Raw genomic sequence first — 25,564 nt, 5'->3', positions numbered from 1 at the left:
CCTTCCTTCCTCTGATCTCTCCCTTCTTGATGGGAACGTCTATTCCATGCCTGGCCCATCATCCTAATTCAAAAGCACACAGTTCACTGGGTTAAATATATTCACAGCTGGAGGGGAACCTTGCGTCTGGATGAATGGTACCTGGAGTCTCACTCAGACCCAACATGGATGGTGTTTCTGTGAGACTGTGGACTTTAGAGTTGGTGCTGGAACCAGCTAAGATTTGGGGGCTGTTGGGATGGGGTGAACATATTTTGCATGTGAAAAGGACCTGAATTGCGGGGGGGGGCAGGATGGAAGAGGAAGGAACATTTCTAAGCTTATTTTACAAGGCCAGTATTACCCTGATACCAAAACCAAGCAACAACATAACAGGAAAAGAAAATTACAGGCCAATATCCCAGATGAACATAGATGCAAAAATCCTCAATAAAATATTAGCATACCAGACTTCCCTGGTGGCACAGTGGTTAAGAATCCACCTGCCAATGCAGGGGACATGGATTCAAGCCCTGGTCTGGGAAGATCCCACATGCCATGGAGCAACTAAGCCCATTCGCCACAACTACTGAGCCCGCGTGCCACAACTACTGAAGCCCACGCGCCTAGAGCCCCTGCTCTGCAACAAGAGAAGCCACCACGATGAGAAGCCTGCACAATGCAACAAAGAGTAGCCCCCAATCGCCACTAGAGAAAGCCCACACACAGTAACAAAAACCCAAAGCAGCCAAAAAAAAAAAAAATATATATATATATATATATATATATACACACACACTAGCAAACCAAATGTAATACTTTAAAAGGATCATATACCATGATCAAGTGGGATTTATTCCTGGGATGCAAGGATGGCTCAACATCGACAAATCAATCAGTGATACATAATGAATGTGAAAATGAAGGATAAAAATCAATCATCAATCATTTCAATAGATGTAGAAAGCATTTGACAAAGTTCAATATCCATTTATGATAAAAACTTCCAACAGAGTGGGTACAGAGGAAACATACCTCAACATAATAAAGACCACATATGACAAGCCCACAGCCAACATACTCAACGGTGAAAAGATGAAAGCTCTTCCTCTAAAATCAGGAACAGACAAGGGTGCCCACTCTTATCACTCCTATTCAAGATAGTATTGGAAGTCCCAGGCAGAATGATTATACAAGAAAAAGACATAAAAGGCATCTAAATCAGAAAAGAAGAAGTAAGACTGTCTCTATTTGCAGATGACATGATTTTATATATAGAAAACCTTAAAGACTCCACCAGAAAAACTGTTAGAACTAATAACCAAATTCAGTAAAGTTTATACAAAATCAATATACAAAATCAGGAGTATACTGTATACACTAATAACAAACTATCAGAATGAGAAATTAAGAAAACAATTCAATTAAAATTGCATCAAAAAGACTAAATTACCTAGGAATAAATTTAATCAAGGTGAAAGACGTGTGCACTGAAAACTATAAAACATTGATGAAAAAAATTGAAGATGACACAAATAAATGCAAAGATATTCCGTGTTCATGGATGGAAGAAGTAATATTGTTAAAATGTCCATACTATCCAAAGCAATCTACAGATTCAGTGCAATCTCTATTAAAATACCAATAGCATTTCTTACCAAAGTAGAACAAACAATCCTAAAATTTGTACGGAACCACCAAAGACCCCAAATATCCAAAGCAATCTTGAGAAAGAAGAACAAAGCTGGAGACATCATGCTCCCTGATATTAAAAAGCTACAGTAATCAAAACAGTATAGTACTGGCATAAAAACAGACATATAGATCAATGAAACAGAATAGTCCAGAAATAAACCACGCATACATGGCCAATTAATCTATGACAAAGGAGCCAAGAAAATACAATGGGGAAAGGACAGTCTCTTCAATAAATGGTGTTGGGAAAACTGGACAGCTACATGCAAAAGAATGAAACTTGACCACTTTCTTTTACCATACACAAAAATCAACTTAAAATGGATTAAAGACTTGAACATAGGATCTGAAATAATAAAACTCCTAGAAGAAAACATAAGTAGTAAGCTCCTTCACATCAGTCTTGATGATTTTATGGATCTGACATCGAAAGTAAGACAAAATCAAACTAAAAAGCTTCTGCACAGAAAAGTAAGCCATCAATAAAATGAAACAGCAACCTACAGAATGGGGGAAAATATTTGCAAATCATATATCTGATAAGAGGTTAATATCCAAAATATAAAGTAACTCATCCAACTCAATAGCAAAAAACCCCAAATAATCCAATTTAAAATTGAGCAAAGAATCTGAATAGACATTTTTCCAAAGAAGACACATAGATGGCCAACAGGTCTAAGAAAAGATGCTCAACATCACTAAGCATTGGGTAAACGCAAATCAAAACCACAGTGAGATATCACCCCACGCCTGCTGGGATGGCCATCATCAAAAAGATAACAAATAACAAGTGTTAGTGAGGATGTGGAGGAAAGGGAAGCCTCATACACTGTTGGTGGGAATGTAAATTGGTGCAATTACTATGGGAAACAAAAAGTTAAAACAGAACTACCATATGATCCAGCAATGCCACTTCTGGGTATTTATCTGAGGAAAATGAAAACACTAACTCGAAAAGATATCTGCACCCCCATGTTCACTGCAGCATTAATTACAATAGCCAAGATATGGAAGCAACGTGAGTGGCCATTGATGGATAAATGGATAAAGAAATTGGGTGAATGGATAAAGATAATATTATTCAGCCATAAAAAGGAATGAAATCTTGCCAATTGAGACAACATGGATGGACCTTGAGGGCATTGCACTAAGTGAAATAAGTCAGTCAGAGAAAGACAAATACCATATGATCTCACTTATATGTGGAATCTAAAAACAAAACAAAAAAAGCAAGTTCATAGATACAATGAACAGATTGGTGGTTGTAAGAGGCGGGGGTGAGGGGTGGGTGAAATGGTGAAGGAGGTTAAAATAAAATAATTAAGTCCTGGGGATGTAACGTACAGCATGGTGACAGTAGTTAACAATACTGTATTGTGTATTTGAAAGCTACTAAGAGAATAAGTATTACATGTTCTAATCACAAAGATATAAAAGTTGAACCAATATGAGGTGATGGATGTTGACGAGACTTACTGTGATCACTTCACAATACACACATGTATCTAATCACTATGCTGTAAGCCTGACACTAATATAATGTTAACTGTCAATTACACCTCAATAATTTAAAAATCATTTAGTTCCACCTCTTAGGAAATGTAAACCTCTGGGGAAACACCCGACATTGGCCGTGGCATCGACATGAGTCAGCAAAGAGGCTGGAGACCAGAGGCCTCATGCTTCTCCCGGAGAGGCACAAAGCCTGTCCCCTTCTCACGCGGCAGTCACAAACACGACGCCAGCCCTCTTTACTCCCCATCTTTGGTGTTCTCTTTTCTGACTCTCGGGATCCTCCACCCACTTCTGGGGAGGTGTGATTTCGGGAACGTGGGCTGGGTCTCCTCCAGCTGCCTACGACCTAGGGCATCCTGTCCCCGAGGCCTGCCCACCGCGGGGGCAGAGTGCACAGCTGCCCTGGGGGCCATCTGAGAAGTCACCACAAGAACCATTTGCCCAAAAATGGCTCCTCACCTGCCAGCATCGTCGCCTGGTGGGTGCTGGGAGCTGTGTTCCCGGATGCCCTTCTCTCTAGGCTCAGGCGTTATGCCCTGAGCAGTCGCCCTTTGGCCCGTGGGTCTGGCAGTGGGGGGCTGACCCTGCAGGACGCTGGGCCTGCCCACAGGTCCTACCCAGAAGGTCGGGGAACTTGCATTTCTACAGGTTCCAGGGGAGCCAGCCTGGGGACCCCACTTTGAGAAGGACGTGAGCATTTCACGGTAGGAAGAGAAAGATGAAGGGCTAGGGGCAGGCGCGTCCATCCCGACCAGAGCCCTGAGCTCACCTGGTCAGCAGGCACAGACCAAAGAGAAGGTGTGGAGAGAGCCTCACCCATCTGGCCCCACTGAACCAATTAAATCAGGCTCCGCAGAGTGGGGCGGAGCTTCAAAGTAGTCCCAGGTGCTTCTGAGAATGTTGAGCTGCTTGAAATCAGGCGATGCTACTGAGGAGGGCATTGGAATTCTGCAAACGCAGGTGTGCATTTGTGTTCATCCATGTGCACACGTGTGTGTGCAGGCTCCACAGCCGTCTCAGGCAAATTCGGTGGGGACACACCTACCGTGGACAACACCTACCACGCTAAACAACAAACCTGGATTCCCGCGTTAGGTGGAGCCACGGTCTCAGCGCCAGACCTCCGAGGTGAGGTCCAGCAGGTGCTGGCTGACTTCACAAGGCTGGCTGGCTGTGGGCTGGCCTGAGTCTGGCTTCTGCAGCCCTACCAGGAACATGCGTGGTCTGGTCCTCAAGCTGGCTGGGCAGGAGCCTGGGGGCGGCCCTTGGAAGGCAGGCGTGGCCCATCCACACCCGGAATATGTATGAAAAAGTAAAAGTATGTTTTACATATTTGAAACTTCATTTTAAAAGTCTAAAAACCTGTTTCTTTTCATGGTTACTGTCGAGGGAGCTGCACCAAAGCCCGGACTCCAGGCCGCTGTTGAGCAGGGTCTCTGCAGAGCGGCAGCCTGTGTTTTCACGGATTTCTGGTGCGTCAACACACTCCAGAGAAACACACAAATGGGATGCGATGGGGCTGGGATGGGGGGAGACGGTGGGACCCAGATGTTCAGAAACTGAGCTAAAACTGTGGTTTCTCTTTGGTGTTTCTGCTTGGCCTCACTGGCTCTCATTTGACTCCACTTTCATTCCCTCAAAGTGGATGAGTCTGAGGGAAAACTGGGGAAAGCCACATTATTCAGACTTTAAACAGTGTTGTTGAATATTTTTAATATTCAAATCCCTGAGCTGGGCTGAGGGGGAGGCTCCTGAGGGATACGGGAGAGGGCTGCGGGCAGGCTGCTCACGGCAGGGCGGTGTCCGCAGCTGTTGTGTGTGCACAGTTTAATCCGTCAGTCTCTGGGGACATGTCCATTCTTCAGGGGGCTTATTTGTTTCTGTAAAATGGGCAGGGGTGGCCACTTATGTTCAGTTCAAAGACAGATTCATAAGGGCTCAGCGAGATTACATTTGTCCCAAGTGTCAAAATGGGCGACAGGGAGTAGTGGGGCTGGGCTTTGAATCAGCTCTGACAGTCGAAGGAAAATATGTTCCATATATAGAAGCCAGCTGTAGTTTTGTGTGCTATCAACGAACAATATGAAACTGGAAAAATACCATTTACAATAGCATCGAAATATGAAATTATAGAGAGAAACTTAACAAGAGACGTGCAGGACCTGTGCATCATAGCTACAAAGCATCGCTGAGGGAAGTCAAGAAGAATTCAGTTAAGGGTCAGGAGACCTGACATGGTTGAGATTGACAGCTCCAACAGAATCCCAATCAAAATCCCAGCAGGGCTTTCTGTAGAAAGTGACAAGCTGGTCCTAAAATTTACATGGAGATACAAAGGGCCTCAAATAGCCAAAATAACCTTGGAAATGAAGGATGCCGTTGGAGGACGAACACTACCTGATTCCAAGATGTGTTTCAAAGCTATGGTAAACAAGAGGGCGTGAAGATGGAAATATGGACCCACGGGATGCAAACGGTCCACAACAGATCCACACAGACCCCAACAGCAGACTTTCAACAAAGGTGCCAAAGAAATCATGAAAAAGATGTTTTTAAGCACTGAGGCTGGGTCCACAGGAGTACCCACTGCACACTCACACCATATGCAAAAAGTAAAAACAGTGGGTCACAGACCTAAAACTGTAGAACTTCCAGGAAAAACATGGAGGAAATCTTTGTGATCTTGGGTTTGGCCAAGTTCTACTCTTAGAGACCCAGGATTGAAAAGGCAAATGACAGCCGGAGAAGTATTTGCAGTGGGTCCATCCAGCAGAGGGTCGGAACCCAGAACACAGACAGACTCAGGGTCCACAGGAGCGAAGGCTGCAGCTCAGGCCTGGGGCTTGAGGTTGTCAACGCCCCTCCCCCCCGCATCTGGTGGGGGCCTCTGTCTGGTGTCAAGGCTTACAGGGGCTGCTCCCAGCCCTTCCTCCAGGTGATGACACAGCAGGAAGACCCGGTCTGTGAACCAGGAAGAGGGTCCTCACCAGACACTGAATCCGCCGGCACCTTGATCTTGGACGTCCAGCCTCCAGAACCGGGAGAAATAAATGTTCACATCCACTCCACACACAAACAAAACAACACGGGGGGGCTCACGTGGCACTTCCCTTGGGGCTCTGAGCTGGGCCTATGGAGCTGGCGAAAAACCTGGCCAGGGTCTGTAGAAAAGGCCGAGAGAAGCCGCCTCCCCCTGCCTCCTTCACACACACTCTCACCGACACACACCCACACACACTCCCGGGGCGCAGCCGCGGAGGCGCGAGCACTGCTCCGAGATGTCCATCCTGGGGGGCGCGGACAGAGGCGCCCAGATCCTGCTCAGGTGCCCCGTCTGCACAAGTGCCCCCACCCCGACCCTGACTCCGGTCTAGGGGTTCTGACCCGAAAGGGGCTTCAAAGGTGCCCTTTGTGTCAAGCCGCTAGCGCCCAGCCAGCCGGGAGGAGCCCATTTTGTTTCAGGACCTTGGGTGCCGCCGCAAATAAGGGGCCCAGGAGGAGGAAGGAGGCGACCCGTGGGCGACACTCACGGCACCGGGATCCCTGCTCTTCTCGGGGAGGACTCGCCCCCGCCCCCGTCCCCCACACACCGCACTCCTCCAGACGCCGACACCGCCTCCGGGAGGGGAGGGCACCTGCCGGCCCCGCCCCAGTCTCTCCCCCAAAGCCTCCGCACCTGCGCCGCAGCACGATCCGGACCCGCCGAGAGGCCCCCGCCGACACGCGCGGCGCGGGCTGGGTCCGCAGAGGCCAGCGCCCCGGCTGGTCCACCTTCCGGGGGCGACCCCACAGGCTGGTGTCCGGCCCGAGGAGATCCCAGGACTGTGACCTCGGCTCCTGTGCGCAGAGGCCAAGAGCGCCCCCAGAGCTCGTGGCCGCGGCGGGGCTCCCCCTCCTCCCTCTGCCCAGGATGCTCTGGATGCGCGACTGAAGCGCCCACAAGATTCCTTCCGGGAGACTTGGCGGGGGGGTGTCTGGGGGTCCCCGCGGGGCGCGTTCCCACCGCAGTCACCCCTGCGCTCTCCGAAACTCCGACCCCGTCCCAGGTCTGCGGACTCCGCAGTACAGGACCAAAAAGCAAAAAAAGTAAAAATCTGAAATGCAAGCATTGAGGTTTTCACAGAAATGCGAACCGCAGCTGTGCCGGCGAGCTGGCAGTTAGAGCGAGAGGTCTGGGGGGCCCCGTGGGTGACAGGGACTGGGACAAAGCAGGTCTTCTTACGTTGCTGCTGAGTCAACACGTGAGTGTGTTTGTGGATCACAAACCGGCGGTGCTCCGGGCCCTGGGGAGACAGAGGCGTAGACGCGGACAAGGTCTGAGGAATTGGGGTCAAAGGCAGGAATAGGAATAAAATAAGAGGGACCAGATAAGAGGGGGGCCCCGGGTGGGGCTATCGGAGAGAGTGCTCAGCACAGGCCCTGCGGGGGGTCAAGATCTGAACTGAAACTCGAGTAACGGGAAAAACGAGGAAGAAGAGATTCCCAGCTCCGGAGACGCTGAGTGCGAGCCGGGTGTGCGGAGTGGCCGGTGTGCTCAGATAGGGGGTGGACAGCTCCTGGAGAGGGGCCTGGAGGCCACACTGGTGCTCGGGCTTTATTGGGTCTCCCGAGAAACAATCACGGGGTTTTGAGCCAGGGAACCATGAAAGGCTCCAGAGCTGGGCATCGGGGGACCAGAGGAGGCCCCCTACGAGGCACTGCTAAGAGAGAACCGTGGCTGGAAAGGGCGAGAGAGGGCTGGGGAGCATGTGGAGGCAGGGTTGGCAGCATCATTGATGGGTTAGATCTGGGAGAGAAAAAATGGGGGACGGAGGGTGGCTCAGCTTTCTGACTGGAATAACTGGGTGGATGGTGGTACCAGTTGAGATGGTGTTTTGTGGAGGAAACAATGGCCCTATTTTGGATCTACTTTGGGCATATCAAGTCTGAGATGCTGACTGAATTCAGATATTGACTCCACGCCACAAGCCTGGAGTCTGAGGGGCAGTGGGGTTGGGGTACATTCCAGTGTCAACAGTGGGTGCAGCTGGCTGCCACCTCGTCTTTCCTAACAGAGTTTGGGTGTGTCCAGGGCCCCACCCCAGAGCCCCAAGGGTGACCTAACTGGTCTGGAAGCCCATTTCCCTTGATAGTCACTGGGTCAAGAATAGAAATGGGTCCCAACTCTGGCCGAGATGTGAAATTTACTGGCAGCTCTTACATTATTCCTAAAGGCCACACATCCCCCCAGATGCTAATGGGTCTGCCCACAGCATTCTTGCTCTCTGTCCAAGGAAGACGCTGACCCCGATGTGGCAGAACAGCGTGATGCCAAGGATACGGGTCCTCCAGGCTCCACTCCCCCTCGTGCATTGTCCTCCCACCAGCTCCCTCATCACGTCCTCAGCCCAGAACACCCAGAGGCAGAGGAGGAATTTCAGGTTATCACAGGAGTTTCTAGGGTCTCACTCACCTGCACTTGGTCACACGTCCACCCTAAGCCAATCGCCATGGCCAGGGGTGTGGTATGCCCTCTCTCATTTAGCCAACTGGGGGACATGCCAGTACCCAGACTTGGGAATCATACCACCCAAGCCTCTGAGAACGGAGGAGGGACAGTTTCTCAAACTCCTGGGCCCTGGCTGCTCAGGGCATGCGTTCAGGTCCAGGGGATGGCACTTTCAATGTTCACTGTGTCTTCAAAACAACCAGAGGAGGTAGGCACTGCGAGAGTCCCACTAAAAAATAAAGATCCAGACTTAGCAACACTACATAACTCGCCCAAGTTACCTGTAAGGAGAGGATTCCCTGGAGGAGAGACTGACCTCCTGCAGAGCCCACTCTGGCAAACACATCTTCAGGCATAGAATTGTCTTTTTAAAAATAATTCCTGATCTGGGAGTTAAGAATCAGCAAATTATAACTCCCAGGAAGGCAAGAAAAAAAGAAACAGAGGAACAAGAAACAGAGGAAGCAAGTGGAAAATAAACAAACTGGCCGGCATAGGCACCAACCCGTCAATAGTTACTTTACGTGTAAATGGTCTGCACACACTAGTGAGCAGACAGAGATTGGCCGAGTGGATTGACAAACAAGACCCAACTATATGCTGCTTACAAGGGACTCGCTCTAAATATGACGGCAGAGGCAGGTTGAAAGTAAAGATGCGAAAAGGTGCATCTCCAAACATAAAGGAAAAGAAAAGCAGGAATGGGTATATTAATGTCAGATACAGGAGAACTTGAGAGCAAAGACAGTAACTGGGGACCAAGAGGGAGATTACTGAGATTAAAGGATACACCCCCCAAGAAGACACAGCCATCCTAAGAGTGCAGGCACCCAACACAGCTTCAAAATACATGAAGCAAAAACTGAGGGGAATGAGTGTGAAACAGAGGAAGACAAATCTGTTACTTTGGTTAGGGACGTGGCTGAGAGAACCAGGCAGAATGTCAGCCGGGGTGTGGACTTGACGGCACCCTGCCCCCCAGGATTGGACCCACGTTACACACACTCAAGCAAGCTCTGCACCCGGTGCATGTTCAAGCACCCGTGGAACAGTCACCAGGGTGACCACATCCAGGGTCACAGGCAAGTCCTAACATGCAAGTGGACAGATCATACAGACCGTGTTGTCTGACCACAGTGGACCCTGGCCTCGCAGGGGATCCAGCCCATGGCTGCGTCCCTGCCCCATACCTCCCCTGCCATGACAGCACTTCCCCTGGTCGGTACCAGACGGCCTCCTCTGTAACACCATTCTGAACCTGGTGGGTCCTGCTGACCATCCTTTCCTTCAGCTTCAGTGGGACCCACAGATGGCATAGCCCCAACATGGAAGACACGGACCAGGCCCACTGAGCTGGGCACCCACGCTGGCCACGCTTCATGGAGCTCGGGCTCTGAGAACTGTGGGAAGTCTTGTTATAACACCCAAACCCTCCTGCAGTGCCGTCTTTCTCATATCTCCCCCACCCACCACCCATGGTGGACTGCGAACACAGTATGTAAAGGGGAAGAGCCCCCCACACCCCAATCGAAGTGGCCCAGCACTTCACCCGGATCAGGAGGCGCTAGTGGCCCGTCAGGCCTGGCTGCTTCGGTCCTGGGGGTGCTCCTCCGACTGCTGGTTTTACCTGGTGATTTAGATAAACAGAGGGCTTTAATGTTAGTAAAAAAAAAAAAACATGCACGTGCCAAGGAACGGAATGCAACGACTGCAACTTCTTGGTGGAGGGGGGGAGGTGCAAACATCTGGGGTCCTTTGGGGTTCAGCTCCGTGCCACTCCACGGCCACAAGAGAACACACCTCAGCTGGCCCACGGACGACACACATGGCCATGAACTGTGTGTCCCCAGCCAGGCCCAGAGCGGCTGACGCGCACCAGGGAGCAAGAGGGGTCGAGGGCTGGCAGAGCTGCCAAACTGGGCCTACATCTGCCAGTCCCGACGTATGACTTGTCATTTCAAGCCACTGAGTTTGCGAAGAGTTATCTGGAAAAGGCAAATCAACACATCACCCCATTCTCCCCCAACTTCCTCCACCAGGGCTGTGCACGGAGAACACATGGTCAGTACATACTTCATCAACTTTACAGATATTTATTGAGCCTCTACTATGTTGCAGACAGTGTACTGAAACCAGGGGATACAAGGGTGATAGAGAAGGGCTTGATTCCCCCCTTCAGGGAGCACATCGAATTACTTCTGTGATGAGTCCTACGAAGGAAATTCCTAGGAAGGCAGATTGGTGGGTGAGTGGAATTCCACGGTGTCCACAGAGAAATGGGCCCAGAGGCACAGACTAGAGGGGCTAGAAAAAGCTGCCTACGCAGGTGGGAGGGAACACCAAGTAACAAGAGTGGCACACGGATCAGCAGAGGAATAATAAGCTACTCAACAGGCAAGCTTCCACATGGCAAAAAGTAAAACTGGGCTCTCACCTCAGACTACACACACACCACACACACATCAATCAATTCCACATGGGCTGAAGACACATATATTCATCAAGGGAGACTGTCTTCATGGCTCTGGAGTAGGGAGACTTCATAAACAAGACCAAGACACTCAACCATAAAGGAGAAGATGGGTCAATTTTACTACGTAATTAAAAACTGTAAGATAAAAGCTACTCTAAATAGAGTTAATACAGCTGGTAGGAATTGAGAGGAAATATCTGCAGCATGTAACAAAGAATGAACAGCCAGAGACAAAGAAGCCCACATCAACAAGGGAAGGATAACATCAACAAGGGAAGGATAACCCAGTAGAAACAAGGGGAAGGGGGTGCGCGGGTCAGTCACCAGCTGGCGGACCAGCCATCACACGTTAACACATGCTGGAGGCCCAACCACCGCTGCTGGCGTCACCCTGATTTAGGGTGAAGTCCATCACCGTTTCTGAGGCTCACTTAGGATCTGAACACGATAGCCCCACCTCCACTCCAGGTGACTTTATGGGGATGTCTCCTGAGACGTGGCCATTTAACACAAGAAACAAGAGCCCGACACAGGGATACTTATTTCTGTGGTAAACCTCAAATTTAACAAACTGTGCCCTCACGAACAATGGCTCGAGGGCCGACCCTGGAGGCCCACAACTGAGCCGCCGGGCACGGTGCCCCTGCTGCGAGGACTCGGGCTACGATCCACACATGGGTGGACGGAACCCGCATTTCATTCTCACGACACAGATGGGTTCAAACAAAATACTATTTTTTAAAAAGGTGCATTCTTGAAGAAAATTTTAATTAAAAAAAAAAATGAAAAGAAAACCCAAACAGTGCCTAAATCTTTATTTTTCATAACCTACATTTTTTCAAATTAGACAATTTTACACTGAATGACACAAAGGAAACTTAAATTACCAATAGTTTACACATAAGCTTGATTCCAGTCTTAATGAAAAGAAATAGAACAGAAACAAAAGCCCTGGCGAGGCGTCCGCGTCACTGCCCTCCTGCGAGCTGGTGCCGTGGCCGCTCCTTCAGGCCGATTGTTCGCCGCTCCCCGCGGACGCAGATGCAGACACGGGCCGTACCTGCCCCCGAGGCCCCAAACTGGCCTCCACATGGCACCATGGTGGCCCTGACCACGTGGCAACTTGACAGGTTTCTTGCCACCACTAGTAACAACCAGTGATGCAGTTACAAGAGGGCCTGATCAGAAACATCATGACACGGACTCTTAAAAAGCAACGACTCTTCTTGAATTCATGTCTGGTGAAATGGGGCCGGGTTCTCATTCTTATCTCTCCAAATGACAAGTATCATCACACAATTGTCCAAGTTAAAATGCCATTTGTGATGCTGTGTCTCTGACTCTGTACCCTGAGGTACTGCCAGGGGAAAGGAAAGTTACATTTTACACGGACGAAGCCAGACACCGGCTGTGCATGGCGGGGCTGCCCGTGGGCTGGCACCACAGCTTCCCGCTGTGCATCCCCTGTGCTTTTCTGTGAGTGGAAAACCTCATGAATATCAGAAAGGTGGAGATTGGGGGACGTTATATAGCTCTTTGGCATATCGCCCTTACTTAATTAAAAAGAATGCTATAAAAATCACATCAGAGTGAAGTCTTAACTCGGCTGCGGGAGCGTAGGCCTCATGTGCCCAGCCAGCCATGCCACCTGGCTGGGCCCGGCTGCTGTCATGGTCACCTTCATCCCAGCTGTACACACAGCTCCACCCTGGTCACACAAAGGGCGGACAGCATGGCTGGCCCCACACACCTGCCTCCAGGGAAAGGATCTGCCACTATTAAAAACCAGTGTCTGGGCTGCACAGGGTTTGGGATTCGGGGATGGTGCTGACAGCATCGCTCCCTCCTCCGGCAGAGACCGCCATGTCATGGGATCCCGGAGGCTCAGAGCTGGCCTTTCCAGCTCTTTCTACAGTACTCATTGGTTTGGGTGTAAGAGGTCAATTATTTCTGATTTTTTCAGTCAGCAATTTCAAAACTACAAAGAAATAAATTCCCCTGTTCCTTTTACAGGCATTTGCAAATAGGAGCGCTGTGTGGGTGTCTAGGTATTTGAACAAAGACGCTGCTCTGAAGGAGATGGGCTTGTTTTCCTCTGGCAGGCAGATCATGCCTATTAGCTATTTGTAATTTTAAGTAGATTATTTTTTACTTTCACTTGAAGACCCTGCCAGTTTCCACTTTCCAGATTATACCTCAAAAACCCTTTCAACATTAGCTGTGATTAGTACATACTTACATATGTTTAAGAAGAGCATGAAAATATTCGAACGTTTTAGTAAGACTTTCCATCTCCCTTTCACAGCAGCAAAGAGGCAGAATCAGTTCAGCACACCAGTATAAGAGAAAAAGAAAAAACCTCAACAAATTAAAATAATATTCAAACCACAACATTGAGTTTATCTACATCCAGGTCAATAGCAACATTTATAATATATCAATTTTTATCAGCTTTTTCTCTTTAGGGTACCTTTTTAATATGTTCTGATTATTTACAACTGTACAAGCAAAGCACACACGCCCAAGTGCACATATTTAATACAGTATCGACTATTTGCATTTACAGGATTTTTCAACAGTCTGAAAAAAGATCAACTGTGTAAGATCTTCCAGGTAAATTACAAACATGACTGCTTGCTCTTCCTACAGTGCTTACCCAGTAACACCGTGACAGCAGACCCCACTCACGCCAACACAGGCCGGTCTCAGGAACTCTAAGCTGTCATATACAAAAGTTAAGGCAAAGTCATTTTCAAGTTTAAATAAAATTCAAGTCTTTAAATATTGGATGGAAATAATCTCTTTTTTAAAAAGAAAAAACCTTAGTCTTGTTAAATAACATTTTGTGGAATAAACTGTATGGTTACATTTAGCAGGAAATATTCTTATTTTAATGTCTGCTGCTTAGAATACTTAAAGAAAAAATTTAGGCATTTTAAAACAAAATAATTTATGTTTATTATCAACTGCTAGCTTTAGTGCATGCGTGTTCTTGGAGAGCAGCACTTCGAGAAGGGATCACAGACCCTGTCTTGGAGGTAAAGAGAGAGGAACTTGGATCCTCCAACACCAGAGGGCACCACAAACACCTTCTCCCACGATCTGTGTGCCGTGTGCAGAGGTTCGGAAAGGCACCCCGGGAGGGGTATGGTGGGGCAGACTGGGGCAGACGAGGGAGCCAGGCTCCATGCCCTCCCCACCTGCTCTCGGGAGCAAAACATCAGGGTACAATTTCGTGGTAACATGTCAGTGGGCAACAAAGTTTATGTTCCATTTAAGTTCTATTCACAATGTGCTTTGAGTTTATCTTACATAACAGCCACTTGAGACTGGAGTGAGGAGCTGGTTACTTGCTGGCAGGACATCAGGACTCTCGGTGCTCTGCAGGGTTACTCTGCCCAGTGGACCAAAAATGGGCTCTTAAAAAATGCTAGAACCACTTGTTAGGCTTCTGAATGAAAGGACAACTCCCAGGCCAGCGTGTGGCGCCATTGGACCCCGTCCCTTCCCCAGGCTACACTCACAGCATCGCCTCGTGCCCTCAATCCCACGGTCCTCAGCCTCACCCGGCGGTCTGGACATCTCAGAGATACACACTTGCTAACCAGTTATTTTAAAAAATGAAGTAGCATAGTTCCGCTTAATTTAGAAAAACTCACTATATATATATATAGCTTGCATTCATAGCCACATGGAGGCTTAATAAAAAATATCAATTTGTTAGGATAAATGCATTTTCTATCCTGAAAAAAATCAGACTTATGCATCACCTCCAGTTAAGCACCAACCTAAAATAAGGTTTATATTAATTAAATCCTGAAAAATAGATTTTTTTCAAGAGGGGGGAAATCCGACTCATAGAAGAAAAATAACTTGCAGGCACCTTGTGGGCCTCATCTACACTGCAAGCTCCTAACCAGTGGCTCACTCACATCCCGAGCAGGACAGTGCTTAAGTTGTGGCGACCTCAGCTCCTTGAAGCCCTCCCAGACGTCGGTGCTCACTGAGGGGACCTGGGTGGGGGGCTCTGTTCTCTGTGCAGACGCCGCCCCGAGGCTGGGGGAGAGGGCCGGCGGCCTGGTGGTCTCCTCTGGTCTTTGGGTGGTCCTGGGCTGGACTTGGGGGCAGGGGGCTCTCTCTCGGTGAGCTTCTTTTCTTCCTTCCCACAACCAGCAGTGTTTGGCTTTTGTTCTTTCTGGGGCTGCAACGGGGAAGATGGCGGCTCTCTATTCGTCCTCTGACAAATCTCTGCGTAGCTGGGTTTTCGCAATTCCTGGGAAACAGACAAGCTCTGGGATTATATGACAACATGCGAAAATAAGGTTCACTTGAGGTAGAGATAAAAAAAGGCTTCAACTGTAACCATGTTCAAAGTTATTTTAAATAAAGAATTCCTACATTTCAACAACTGAGGTTCCCCTGCAGCACAACTTTCCCTCCAAGATACTCTAGAAATATCTTGTAAAAATGGTTAAAACTAGAAAAGGCATGGAGATGAAAAGTGCCGACTGAACTCTTTCCAGCCTCTGGCCTGTAATCACTTCTGAGCCACATACGAGCCTGAAAGGCGGCAGACACGACACCCTAGAAAAACACAGAAGCAGCATCTGCTCTCCCTGCCAGACAATCTGCCTCGGCATAGAGCAGGCCTCCTGGACGCAGGAAGAGGTCCGGCTGTCACTTATGGGTGACCTACAACAGCTGTCTCTGCAAAGCATTTGTACACACTGCAAACTACAGAGGGCTGGAGATGTGGCTGCAGGAAAGTCAGAGGTAACAACAACAAAAAAGTAGGGTTTTCAGGTAAGTGGAAGCATGAAGGCTAAATGACAGATGAGGACATTTAGAAGTCTGTCACCTCCATCAACCATTTGTAACTTAAAAATAACTTTAACCTATAAAAAAGTTTTCTTTAAAGATTCAACCTAGCAGACAATAAGGGTTTAACTCCCAAATCTAAACGATAAAGGCCCACCCAAGATCAAACTGGGGACAACGCAAATCAGAATTTTAAAAGCTGGACTGAGCGCCCAGGGGAGGAGAGAGGAAGAGGAGCTGGCAGTAGGCCTGTGTGGACCCGGGCGGGGCGCAGGCGGGGTGGGAGGTGGGCATCCCTCTGATCTGCACTTGGACCACCCTAAGTCCTAGGGGGACAGGAACTGGAAGCTGTGGCTCCTCGGGCGACAGCCTCACTCTACTGACCCTGAACAAGATGACCCATGGCTGCAGGGACGATGAACAGCCAGATCGGTTAGTTACAATCATTAGCAAATGCCCAGGGTACCCTGCACAGAAAGCGCGGTGCGCACACAGGCGGCCACCGCTCCAGGGAGCCCCTCCGCATCCTTGCCCCAGACATACCGAGCCGGCGCCGTCCACCTGCACCGATTTACTCGCAGTCGTGCTCAGGGTGGGAGAAGGTCTGTCCACACTTGGGGTTTCCTTCTGCTTCTCCACCACCTTGGGATCCCTGGAAAGACGCCACCAGGCAGACATGTGAACATCCGGGCCCCGCGGGCAGCCCCACAGTGAGCACGGCACGGGGCGCGGGCATCAGGTGCAGGTGGACTTACTCGGGTGGGTGGGCAGGGGAGGGGGCACGCTCGCAGGCTGTGGACACGGCACAGGGCACTGAGGGCTCTCGGGGGGGCACCGCGGGGAGAGTGTTCGTGCTTGCATCTGCGTTCAGGCTCTGAAACCATCAAAAACAGTTTACCACCGCATACAGGCACGTCCGTCAGATCTTTCTCAATGATCTTAAACACACAACGATGGTACCGGCTTCGCCGTCCTCCCGGGAGCACGGGTGGGCCAGCCCGGAGTACAGCTGGACACACTGTGGCCGGAAGCAGCCCCCAGTCTCCCCTTCCTCTTGGCAGACGTCTCACCAATCTGAGGCCTCCCTCTGTGCATGAGCACGACTGCCTGCAAGCCTGCTTTCCCACCTGAACAGGTACTGAAACCTCCACCCATCTGACACCCCGGTGCCCAGCACTGCCTGGCACGTGATCTGTGAATGTAGAGTTCCCAGCACAATCCAGTACGGCTCACCCGTTTTTACAGGGAAAACCAATAAGGTTACAGCTCCATCCCAATAAACCTGAGTGCCTTGAGGGGTGCAGGTGCTGACATCAGTTCCCACCTGAATTCACCAGCAGCCCCTGAAAGCAGTGTGTTAATTCTCCTGACTTAACAGGGAAGGAAACTGAGGCTTAGTCTCTTTAAGGCAAACACCTGGAGAATGCCAGCCCCATGAGCAGTAACCACTCACATATGTAGCCTTCTGTTAATTAACAAAAAAAAGGCAGCAGAGCAAATAAAAAACTGGAAAGGAGACTAACTGCAAAGAAGTATTTTCTCAAAATCTCACTTTTCAAAGTAGATAAAAAGTTCAGAAGTGAGAGGTTCTGGAGGGAGTGAGATGGAGGGAATAGCACTACATGGGGCGGGGGTGGTGGTGATGGAGACATGGGGCCCCTGAGAACCATCACCTCTCACGATTTTGTGCTCAAGGCTGGTGGAAACACAGGCATGGAAGACGCCTCCTTCTTGTAAAAGCTCCCTCATGTCCAGAGCATGCCCGAGACCGCCCCCCACCGCATCCCGTCCGAGGCCTCCCGGGGCCCCGCAGAGCCGCCGAGCACTCCACCAAGAAGCAGGGACACAGTGTCTTCCACCTGGAATTGGGCTCAGATTTCTTAAAAGTAGCAATTCTCTCTTCAAAATAAATTTTAACAAACTCACAATGTAAAAACAGTAAAAATTAAAACAAAACCAACATGCTGTTTTTGAGATGGGGTGGAGGCCTGCTTGTTCTGCTCCCCTGCCCATCCGCAAGGGGAGTGTAAGGTCAGCGTGAAGCCAGGACTCAGGGTCTCTGAGCTGCAAGGATTCTCTACCATAATTCCATGGGGCACTGATAACTCAGAATTTAAGACTTACAATAACGCACAAGACATGTCACATTTAATAAGTGCTTCTCTCTCCAAAATACAGGGTCTTGGAATCCTCTCAACCTTGAAGGCTAAAAAGGGGAGCAGTAACCACACACTAGTATGAAGACAGCTAAAGACCTGGCTTTATAAATCCCACCATGACCCCGCCTGGTATTGAGGGGCTCTGTGGGGGCTCTGCAGGTGTAGACGGTCTGGACACGGTCTGCAGGGCAGTGCCTTCCCCAACCCATAGGCCAGGGGTTCTGACTCCTTAGGTCTTCGGGCAGTAGGCAGGGTGCTGGTGGGTGGGTTCCCACTGGAGAAAGACACGGTGGGTGGCTGTGGTGGAGCACCAGGCTGAGAACTCAGCAGGTGCTGGACGAGGCATTCCGGCCACCTCTGCCCTGGTCTGCTTGTCGACTGCAACAGGGCCACGGGGAGCCCCTGGGCTCTTGCAGCACTCGCTGATTCCCGGGATGTAATCACTGCAGAGGCGTGAACACCACAGAGCTCGCCGACAGCCACCCGTATTATAGTAAAGTTGCTCTGGGCTTCTGGTTATTCATGTAGATTATTAAAAACATGTTACTTCTGGTATAATTCAGATTTTTCTTTTTTATTCTGCTGACTTGTAAAATAAAAGCAGGTCGTGAACAGCAAGAATAATAATGCAACCTGAGTTTCTGGGTGAGTGAGTGTCTGTACAGTACACCAGTGCAGGGCTCCACCTCTGACCCTACCGCTCAAAACCTGTGTGGCCTCTGCAATCACTTATCCTCATAAACTTCTTCTGCATGTGAAAAAAGCACACATGTAAAGAGCAGGACGCCAGTGGTGAGTGAGCATCAGGCTTGGGATAGCTTACCCTTTCTTTGGACGATCCTGTGAGCAAGCCAGACAGCCTGTTCTCAAACAAGTCCTCCGTCTTCAAATGCCCCGCCGCCCCAGGCAATGGAGGGAAGCTGGAGAGGCCTAATTCAAAGCTCGGGGAGGGCGGCCTGGGCGGTGTTGGAGACTGAGTCTGACTCCTCTGAAAGAGAAGAACACCGTGGAGTCGCCCTGGGGTAGCTGGGTGCGGGGGGCTCAGAAATACCGCAGGTGAGCGACGCAAACACTCGCTCCCTAGTCTTCGGAGGTCCACACCTGTCTGGAGAAACGGACGGCCAATCCAACCCCGCCGACTTGGTCACCTATCAAAGGTCATCTGTCAGGCAACTTCAACCATGAGAGCAGAGCTGAAAAGACGAAACCTCAGGGCTGCTCCCGGCCACGGTCAAACACGCTGGTTAAGAGCTGCGTGTGTACGACACCCAGACCCCCGGCAGCCGACAGAGACCAGTGGGACACAGCAAAGTGACAGATGCACAAGAGCCCAAGTCTCAACATTAAACTTATTCACCTCCAGACAAGTTTTGTGTTATTGCAGCAGAGTCTGTGATCTAAGTCATAAAGGAGAAAGTAAAAGAAAACAAAAGCCACTCTCTCAACTCTGTACAACTTACATAAAAAATTTCACAAAGATTTCCATTAAAAAAACAGTTTAACAAAAAAGGGAAGGGGCTTCAGTTACCTGAAAATTAACTTACTAAAACACCTTATATTTTTAGATAAGTATGTAAAAGCATGGTATTTAATATGAGACTCTTATCACATTCCCTGACTTCAAGAAAGTAAGTAAACTCAGCAAAATAATACCCAAGTAAAACTTATAAGCCAAAGAGAAAGGCAGGAGTCTCAGGAGAAAGGCAGTGATATACTTTTATTGAAACACTCATAGTGAACCTGCTAGAAACCATTCTGTAACATCCAGTTCCTTGGCTGAAACAGACAAGAAACAGAAAGGGGAAATGAGTTTGTGTTAGGTAGAACACAGGCATTTTTAGTTGAATGGTGGGCTACTTGGACTGGAAGCAATGCTCTCGTGGGGCTCACTTAACCTGAAAGGCCAAGATTTCCCAGAAACTTATACCAACTGGAAGATTATCTCTACAGAAGTAAAATCCAGAGAAGATCTGTTATAGCTCAAGTGAGAGCAGGTTAAGGATGAAATCGGATCCACGCTGAGCACAGCCCACCTCTCCTTCGGGCCTCCTGCTGCATGTCTTCTCCTTGGCGTAGGTGCCTGAGGGCTGCCTACCTTGCTCGCGTGCCTGCCCTCTGAACCAGGCTGCACAGGTAACCGTGTGGCTGCAGTGTGCCCTGTAGTTCAGCATGCTCTAGGTTATGCTCATCTCAAAGCAATTTTTAGAGGCTTTATTTTAAACATCTGCATGTTTCTGAGGTGAACCTAGCTTTTCAGAAGATGAGCATTTCTAGGAAGAAAGACCTGACCAAAAATTGACTAAGTGTCAACTTTCAGGAAGAAAAGAGGCAATGTTTATTTAATGTTTTTAGGGTCTGAATGGCTTAAGGCAAGGAATGAATTCCAACCCCTGGTCCTGAGACTGTGGCCAGGCCACCTGCTCACACATCTGCGACCTGCCCCTAAGCTTCTCAGGTGTTCAGAACACCCAATGCAGCAGTGGGCTCACTGTCGAGTACACACACCCGCGCCACGTGCGTGGGCATCTGAGTGGTTCCAGGTATGAACACGCAGATCGGGAACACAAAACAGAATGAAACGGAAATGGCAATAGGAAAACATTTCACCTTTGCAGGTAATGCAGTGACCAGGGGCAATGACTCCTGCAGGGTTAACGAGTACCTGAAGAGATAGTCAGATGCCTGTCTTGTTAGTCCAAATGTAACAGGAATTCATATAAACTGCCTTACCAAAGGGTCACCAAAAACTAGACTGAACTGACCAACATGGTAAAATTAGGGTGTTCATTTACTACCAATTTTCACTTTCTAAGTTCTAGGCAAATATAGTAATGAGAATGTACACACTCAATGGCTTGGGGTCCAGACCAAGAACTGTCTCAAGGCCTTTTCCAGGCACCGAATGTGGAGCTTTATGAGAGCCCACATCTACACGCACACTGCCCGCACTCTCCCCTCATCAAGCCCTGCAGAGCACCACCCAGAGGGGGAGCTGGTCAGTCACCCTAAGCAGACACAACCACGTCTCCTGTACTTACCACTCACATAAACCCATCACTTATTTTGGGTTTATCCTGACCTTAAGTAACATGCAGCAAAAAGCAACAATGCTTTCTACACAGTGGATACAGAGTAAAATATTTTGAACGAAAAATACTGATGAGCTAATTCCTACGTGAGAGAAGTTTATTCTGCTTGTCCAAACTTGTGATTCCGGTGATTTCAAAGTATACTACCTGGTCACCCACACAGAAAGCACTCATCTGGACAAGTGCAAACAGACCACATATGTGCATGATGCACTCCTGGGTGCACCTATATGCCGCACAGGAAACGCCGGTGCCAGCAGTTCCTCAGGAAACCAGCCACAACCTTCTCCTCTTTAGAGCATCAAAAAAAGGTCTATTATCACCTAGCAGACACATTACGAGAAAATCTCTTTTGAAAAGCTCCTTCTCACATCTTAATTAAATCTCAGGTTTGTTTAGTGTAAGCTAGGTTGAAACATCTTGTGAAAGTGGCACAGGCCTGATGTACTCACTGTGAACTTCTCCTCCCGTTTCTTCCGGTAACCAAAGGAGTTTTTCCTAGAGGAGAGGAAAGTAGAAGACTGTTAACTTTTCCCACTTGAAACATAATTTCACTGAGCACAGTATGTGCAGACACATTCAGTCTTCATGACTTTGTAATCTTTTATAGATGACTTTTGATTTTAAAATCCCAACCTTAGGGCTTCCCTGGTGGCGCAGTGGTTGAGAGTCTGCCTGTCGATGCAGGGGATGCGGGTTCGTGCCCCGGTCCGGGAAGATCCCACATGCCGCAGAGCGGCTGGGCCCGTGAGCCATGGCCGCTGAGCCTGCGCGTCCCGAGCCTGTGCTCCGCAACAGGAGAGGCCACAACAGTGAGAGGCCCGCGTACCACAAAAAAAAAAAAAAAAAAAAAAAAAAAAATCCCAACCTTAAGAAGTATAAGCAAAACAAAAAAAGATTTATAGTAAAGAAGTAAAATTGAGGTCTAGATAGGTAAATAAAAGAAAATATTTATTGAAGGAATTTTCCCATTTAGAATTTTTGTTATGATACGAACATTTGAATATCCATTCAGTTGGAGTGGCAAGATATGTAAAGTGTGACACTGAGCTATAAAGGTGAATTGTTAAAAAATGGTAATGACAATCTATCCAATTTATCATCAAAAGGAAAAGCTCCCAAGTAGCCTGGTCTGCTCCTGCACCCCCGGCCCTCACTCCAGTGAACCACACGGGGTTTCTGAGCCCCAAGCACTTCCTCTCCCCATCCGCCAGCCTTCCACTCCACAGTTCCTGAGGCACATTTCCAACGTCCAGAGTCTGACCTGCCAGCATTGGCACCGTTCCCTGCACGGCAGCTTAAACCGCAGCAACAACCCCACCTACTGAGTGGATGTCACGGCAGGCCCAAGGGCACCAAGACACTTCACTGCCCGGGCGGGCTTCTGTGGCCTAACAGTTTACACATTAATTCCCATTTATAATTTCATTTTTATTTACTTACCCTTTGTCATTTCAGCTGAACGCAAAGACTCCCTAAGGGCCCATATTACGTAAGTTGAAAAGGAATTTAGAAATAATCTTGACCAATTTCACCCCCGATGGGCCCAGCAAGGCCTGACTGCAAAGACGGAGCCTCCTGGTGTCCCTCCCTCTCCCACCACACCAGGAGCACATGCCCCCGGCCAGGAGCTCCTGGGGGCAGACCCTGTCCCACGTCCTCCGTACACAATACTCAGAAAAGTAGTCTTCACTTACAGGTTTCAAAGTGGGTTTACAACAGGAAAAGCTTATGGAGGCTGAGCCCATGCTAGATGTGTGCTGGAGCGCATGTCCTTCCTGACATGCCGGTGGGGGGGGGGGGGGGGGGGCTGTCCGGTGAGCTCTCCACACATAACGACTGTGACCCAAGGCAGCCTGGCCCACCCTCAGTTCCCACTGAACAGTGTCCTGTCACCACAAAGATGGAACCGGTCAAGTCTCTGCTCTAAAAGTAACACCCCTGAGTAATTATATAAAACCTTGGATGGTTACAGCCTTCCATTTGATTTTCTGTGATGGACTTGAAAATAATGATTATAAACGCCCTGCGGGGGGGGCGGGGGGGGGGGGGGGGGGGGGGGCGCCTGTCCGGTGAGCTCTCCACACATAACGACTGTGACCCAAGGCAGCCTGGCCCACCCTCAGTTCCCACTGAACAGTGTCCTGTCACCACAAAGATGGAACCGGTCAAGTCTCTGCTCTAAAAGTAACACCCCTGAGTAATTATATAAAACCTTGGATGGTTACAGCCTTCCATTTGATTTTCTGTGATGGACTTGAAAATAATGATTATAAAACACATCTGAATTAATGGAGTCTGACACTACAAATAGTTTCTAAGTACACAGTACCTGTCCAAATGAAATTGTGAACACTCACCTTCCTCTACCTAAGCCCGGAGAGGACTCGAGGCTGCTCTGTTCCACCCGGCCGGGCCCCGCGTCTCTCTTGGCGTAGACTGGAGGGTTCTGTAGCCGAGCTCGAGGCTGACCCGTCTGCCTCGTTTGTGGGCTCCGCACACCGTTCATCAACCGGTCCGCAGTGAAGTTAAATATCGAAGGACTTTCTAACAGCCCGGGCCCTCTCTCTGCACTGGGAATGGCATGGCGCAGATGAGATTTACTAGGATTCCTGTAAATAAAATGTTTGTATATGCTCAGTTCAAAAATGATCATGGCATTATGAAAAGAGCGTGCTAATGCAGAAATGGCTAAGCTAAACTTTGCTTTCTTTTTAGGAAAAATATTAAAAATGTTACTTAGAATAGTTAGCTCATAATACGTCTGATAATGCAAATCTAAATGCAGTATGGACGTTCTGCTTGGCTGTAGCCCAGGTCCAAATTAAAAGCAGGCGCGGGCTTCCTTGGTGGTGCGGTGGTTGGGAGTCCGCCTGCTAATGCAGGGGACGCGGGTTCGTGATCTGGTCCGGGAGGATCCCACATGCTGTGGAGCAGCTGGGCCCGTGAGCCGTGGCTGCTGAGCCTGCGCATCCAGAGCCTGTGCTCCGCAACAGGAGAGGCCACAGCAGTGAGAGGCCCGCGTACCAAAAAAATAAAAAAAAATAAAAAATAAATAAAAGCAGGCGCATGCAGATGCAAGCTGTCCCAGAAGCCTTTGTCTCACGAGTCTACCCTCTACGCAGGTGTTGCAGCACGCATTTCAGGGTTTAATGCTCACAGAATGGAATTCCACGCTTAGAGTCGTTTTACTCCTGGTGGATATTACTGGTGGTCAAATCAACCATCAGCCAGCACAGAACAGCCTCTTCACTTAGTGTGACTCACCCAAATGGTGAGAATAATGGAGGTTTAACACATTTGCTTTTGCTTTGCTTTGAAAGTATACAATGTGGCAGCGACCTCTTGTTACAAACCCTGGGGAAACAGCAGCCTTTCAACCCCTCACGGGACTTGCCTGCTCCTTGGAGGGTATTGTCTGAGTGAAGTCAGAGGAGATGCTGCAGGTTTGAAGCTTGGAGACGTGAACCCATTTATAAATCCAGTATTTGGAAATGGCGTTACCTAGATTCATTAAAAACAAACAGACTTCAGGTTGGTTAACTCTGGTCGCTGATGTTCCATGTCATACTTGGAGTGCTCGCTGTGGAGAAGAGCACTGGGTAGGACTACTGTTAATGACCAAGACTTCTTGATCCAGGTTGGGGCCGAGACCTCACAACAGCCCCGCGAGGAAGCTGCCTCACACACGTGGAGGGAAGCGTCTGCCCCCGCCCCACCCCGCCCGGTGCTGAGCACAGGCTGAGCATGCGATCCCACACTCTTGTCCCAGTGCCCAGACTGACACCCCTGGTGTGCTGACATCAAGTCAGCAACTCTTCGTTCCTGATGACTTTAATAAAATCCATCAAAGCTCTCAATCTTGGGGGCATTTAGGGATCTATTTCACAATCACAGCCTTTGAGAGTGCCCTTTTAGCCTCACCTGCATCCAAGTCTTGCTGAGTATCATGATATTTTCAGGTCATTAACAATTATGTCCCAAGTCACAATTTATGGTGATATACTTCAAAAACATATACTGACATATATGTCAGAAGAAAATTAAACAGGGTCACAGTGCCCTTAAAAGATACAATCCTAAATGTAATCTTAAAACATTAAAAAAATTAAGTACAGAATTTTAAATATCAGCCAACTACTAAAAAATCTAGTCACGGGCTTCCCTGGTGGCGCAGTGGTTGCGCGTCCGCCTGCCGATGCAGGGGAACCGGGTTCGCGCCCCGGTCTGGGAAGATCCCACGTGCCGCGGAGCGGCTGGGCCCGTGAGCCATGGCCGCTGGGCCTGCGCGTCCGGAGCCTGTGCTCCGCAACGGGAGAGGCCGCAGCAGAGGGAGGCCCGCATACCA

At 49.0% G+C, this 25,564-nt stretch overlaps 1 protein-coding gene across 6 annotated transcripts in view; it reads right to left on the bottom strand.

Annotated features, from left to right (window-relative positions):
* Window positions 1–11,956: 11,956 nt before the first annotated feature.
* LARP4B (La ribonucleoprotein 4B) overlaps window positions 11,957–25,564 on the bottom strand; it is an 87,271-nt gene continuing 73,663 nt past the window's right edge. For 4 of the 6 annotated variants that reach the window (XM_055087860.1, XM_055087858.1, XM_055087861.1 and 1 more), the window contains 10 exons: window positions 24,614–24,720; window positions 23,577–23,828; window positions 21,669–21,714; window positions 18,951–19,115; window positions 16,724–16,842; window positions 16,512–16,620; window positions 15,155–15,423; window positions 13,807–13,869; window positions 13,390–13,446; window positions 11,957–12,507 (listed from right to left, as the gene is read on the bottom strand). In XM_055087860.1, the coding sequence (XP_054943835.1) occupies window positions 12,459–12,507; window positions 13,390–13,446; window positions 13,807–13,869; window positions 15,155–15,423; window positions 16,512–16,620; window positions 16,724–16,842; window positions 18,951–19,115; window positions 21,669–21,714; window positions 23,577–23,828; window positions 24,614–24,720 (1,236 nt within the window). In that variant the 3' untranslated portion in view covers window positions 11,957–12,458. Of the gene's footprint in view, window positions 12,508–13,389; window positions 13,447–13,789; window positions 13,870–15,116; window positions 15,424–16,511; window positions 16,621–16,723; window positions 16,843–18,950; window positions 19,116–19,228; window positions 19,525–21,668; window positions 21,715–23,576; window positions 23,829–24,613; window positions 24,721–25,564 lie in introns of those variants that run through there. The other 2 variants (XM_028496484.2, XR_003682206.2) reach the window with 2 other exon arrangements.

The sequence above is a fragment of the Physeter macrocephalus genome, chromosome 11 (assembly GCF_002837175.3).
Source record: "Physeter macrocephalus isolate SW-GA chromosome 11, ASM283717v5, whole genome shotgun sequence".
NCBI lineage: Eukaryota > Metazoa > Chordata > Mammalia > Artiodactyla > Physeteridae > Physeter > Physeter macrocephalus.
The sequence above is the reverse complement of the archived record's forward strand: the minus strand, read 5'-3'. Positions and strand labels throughout refer to the sequence as shown.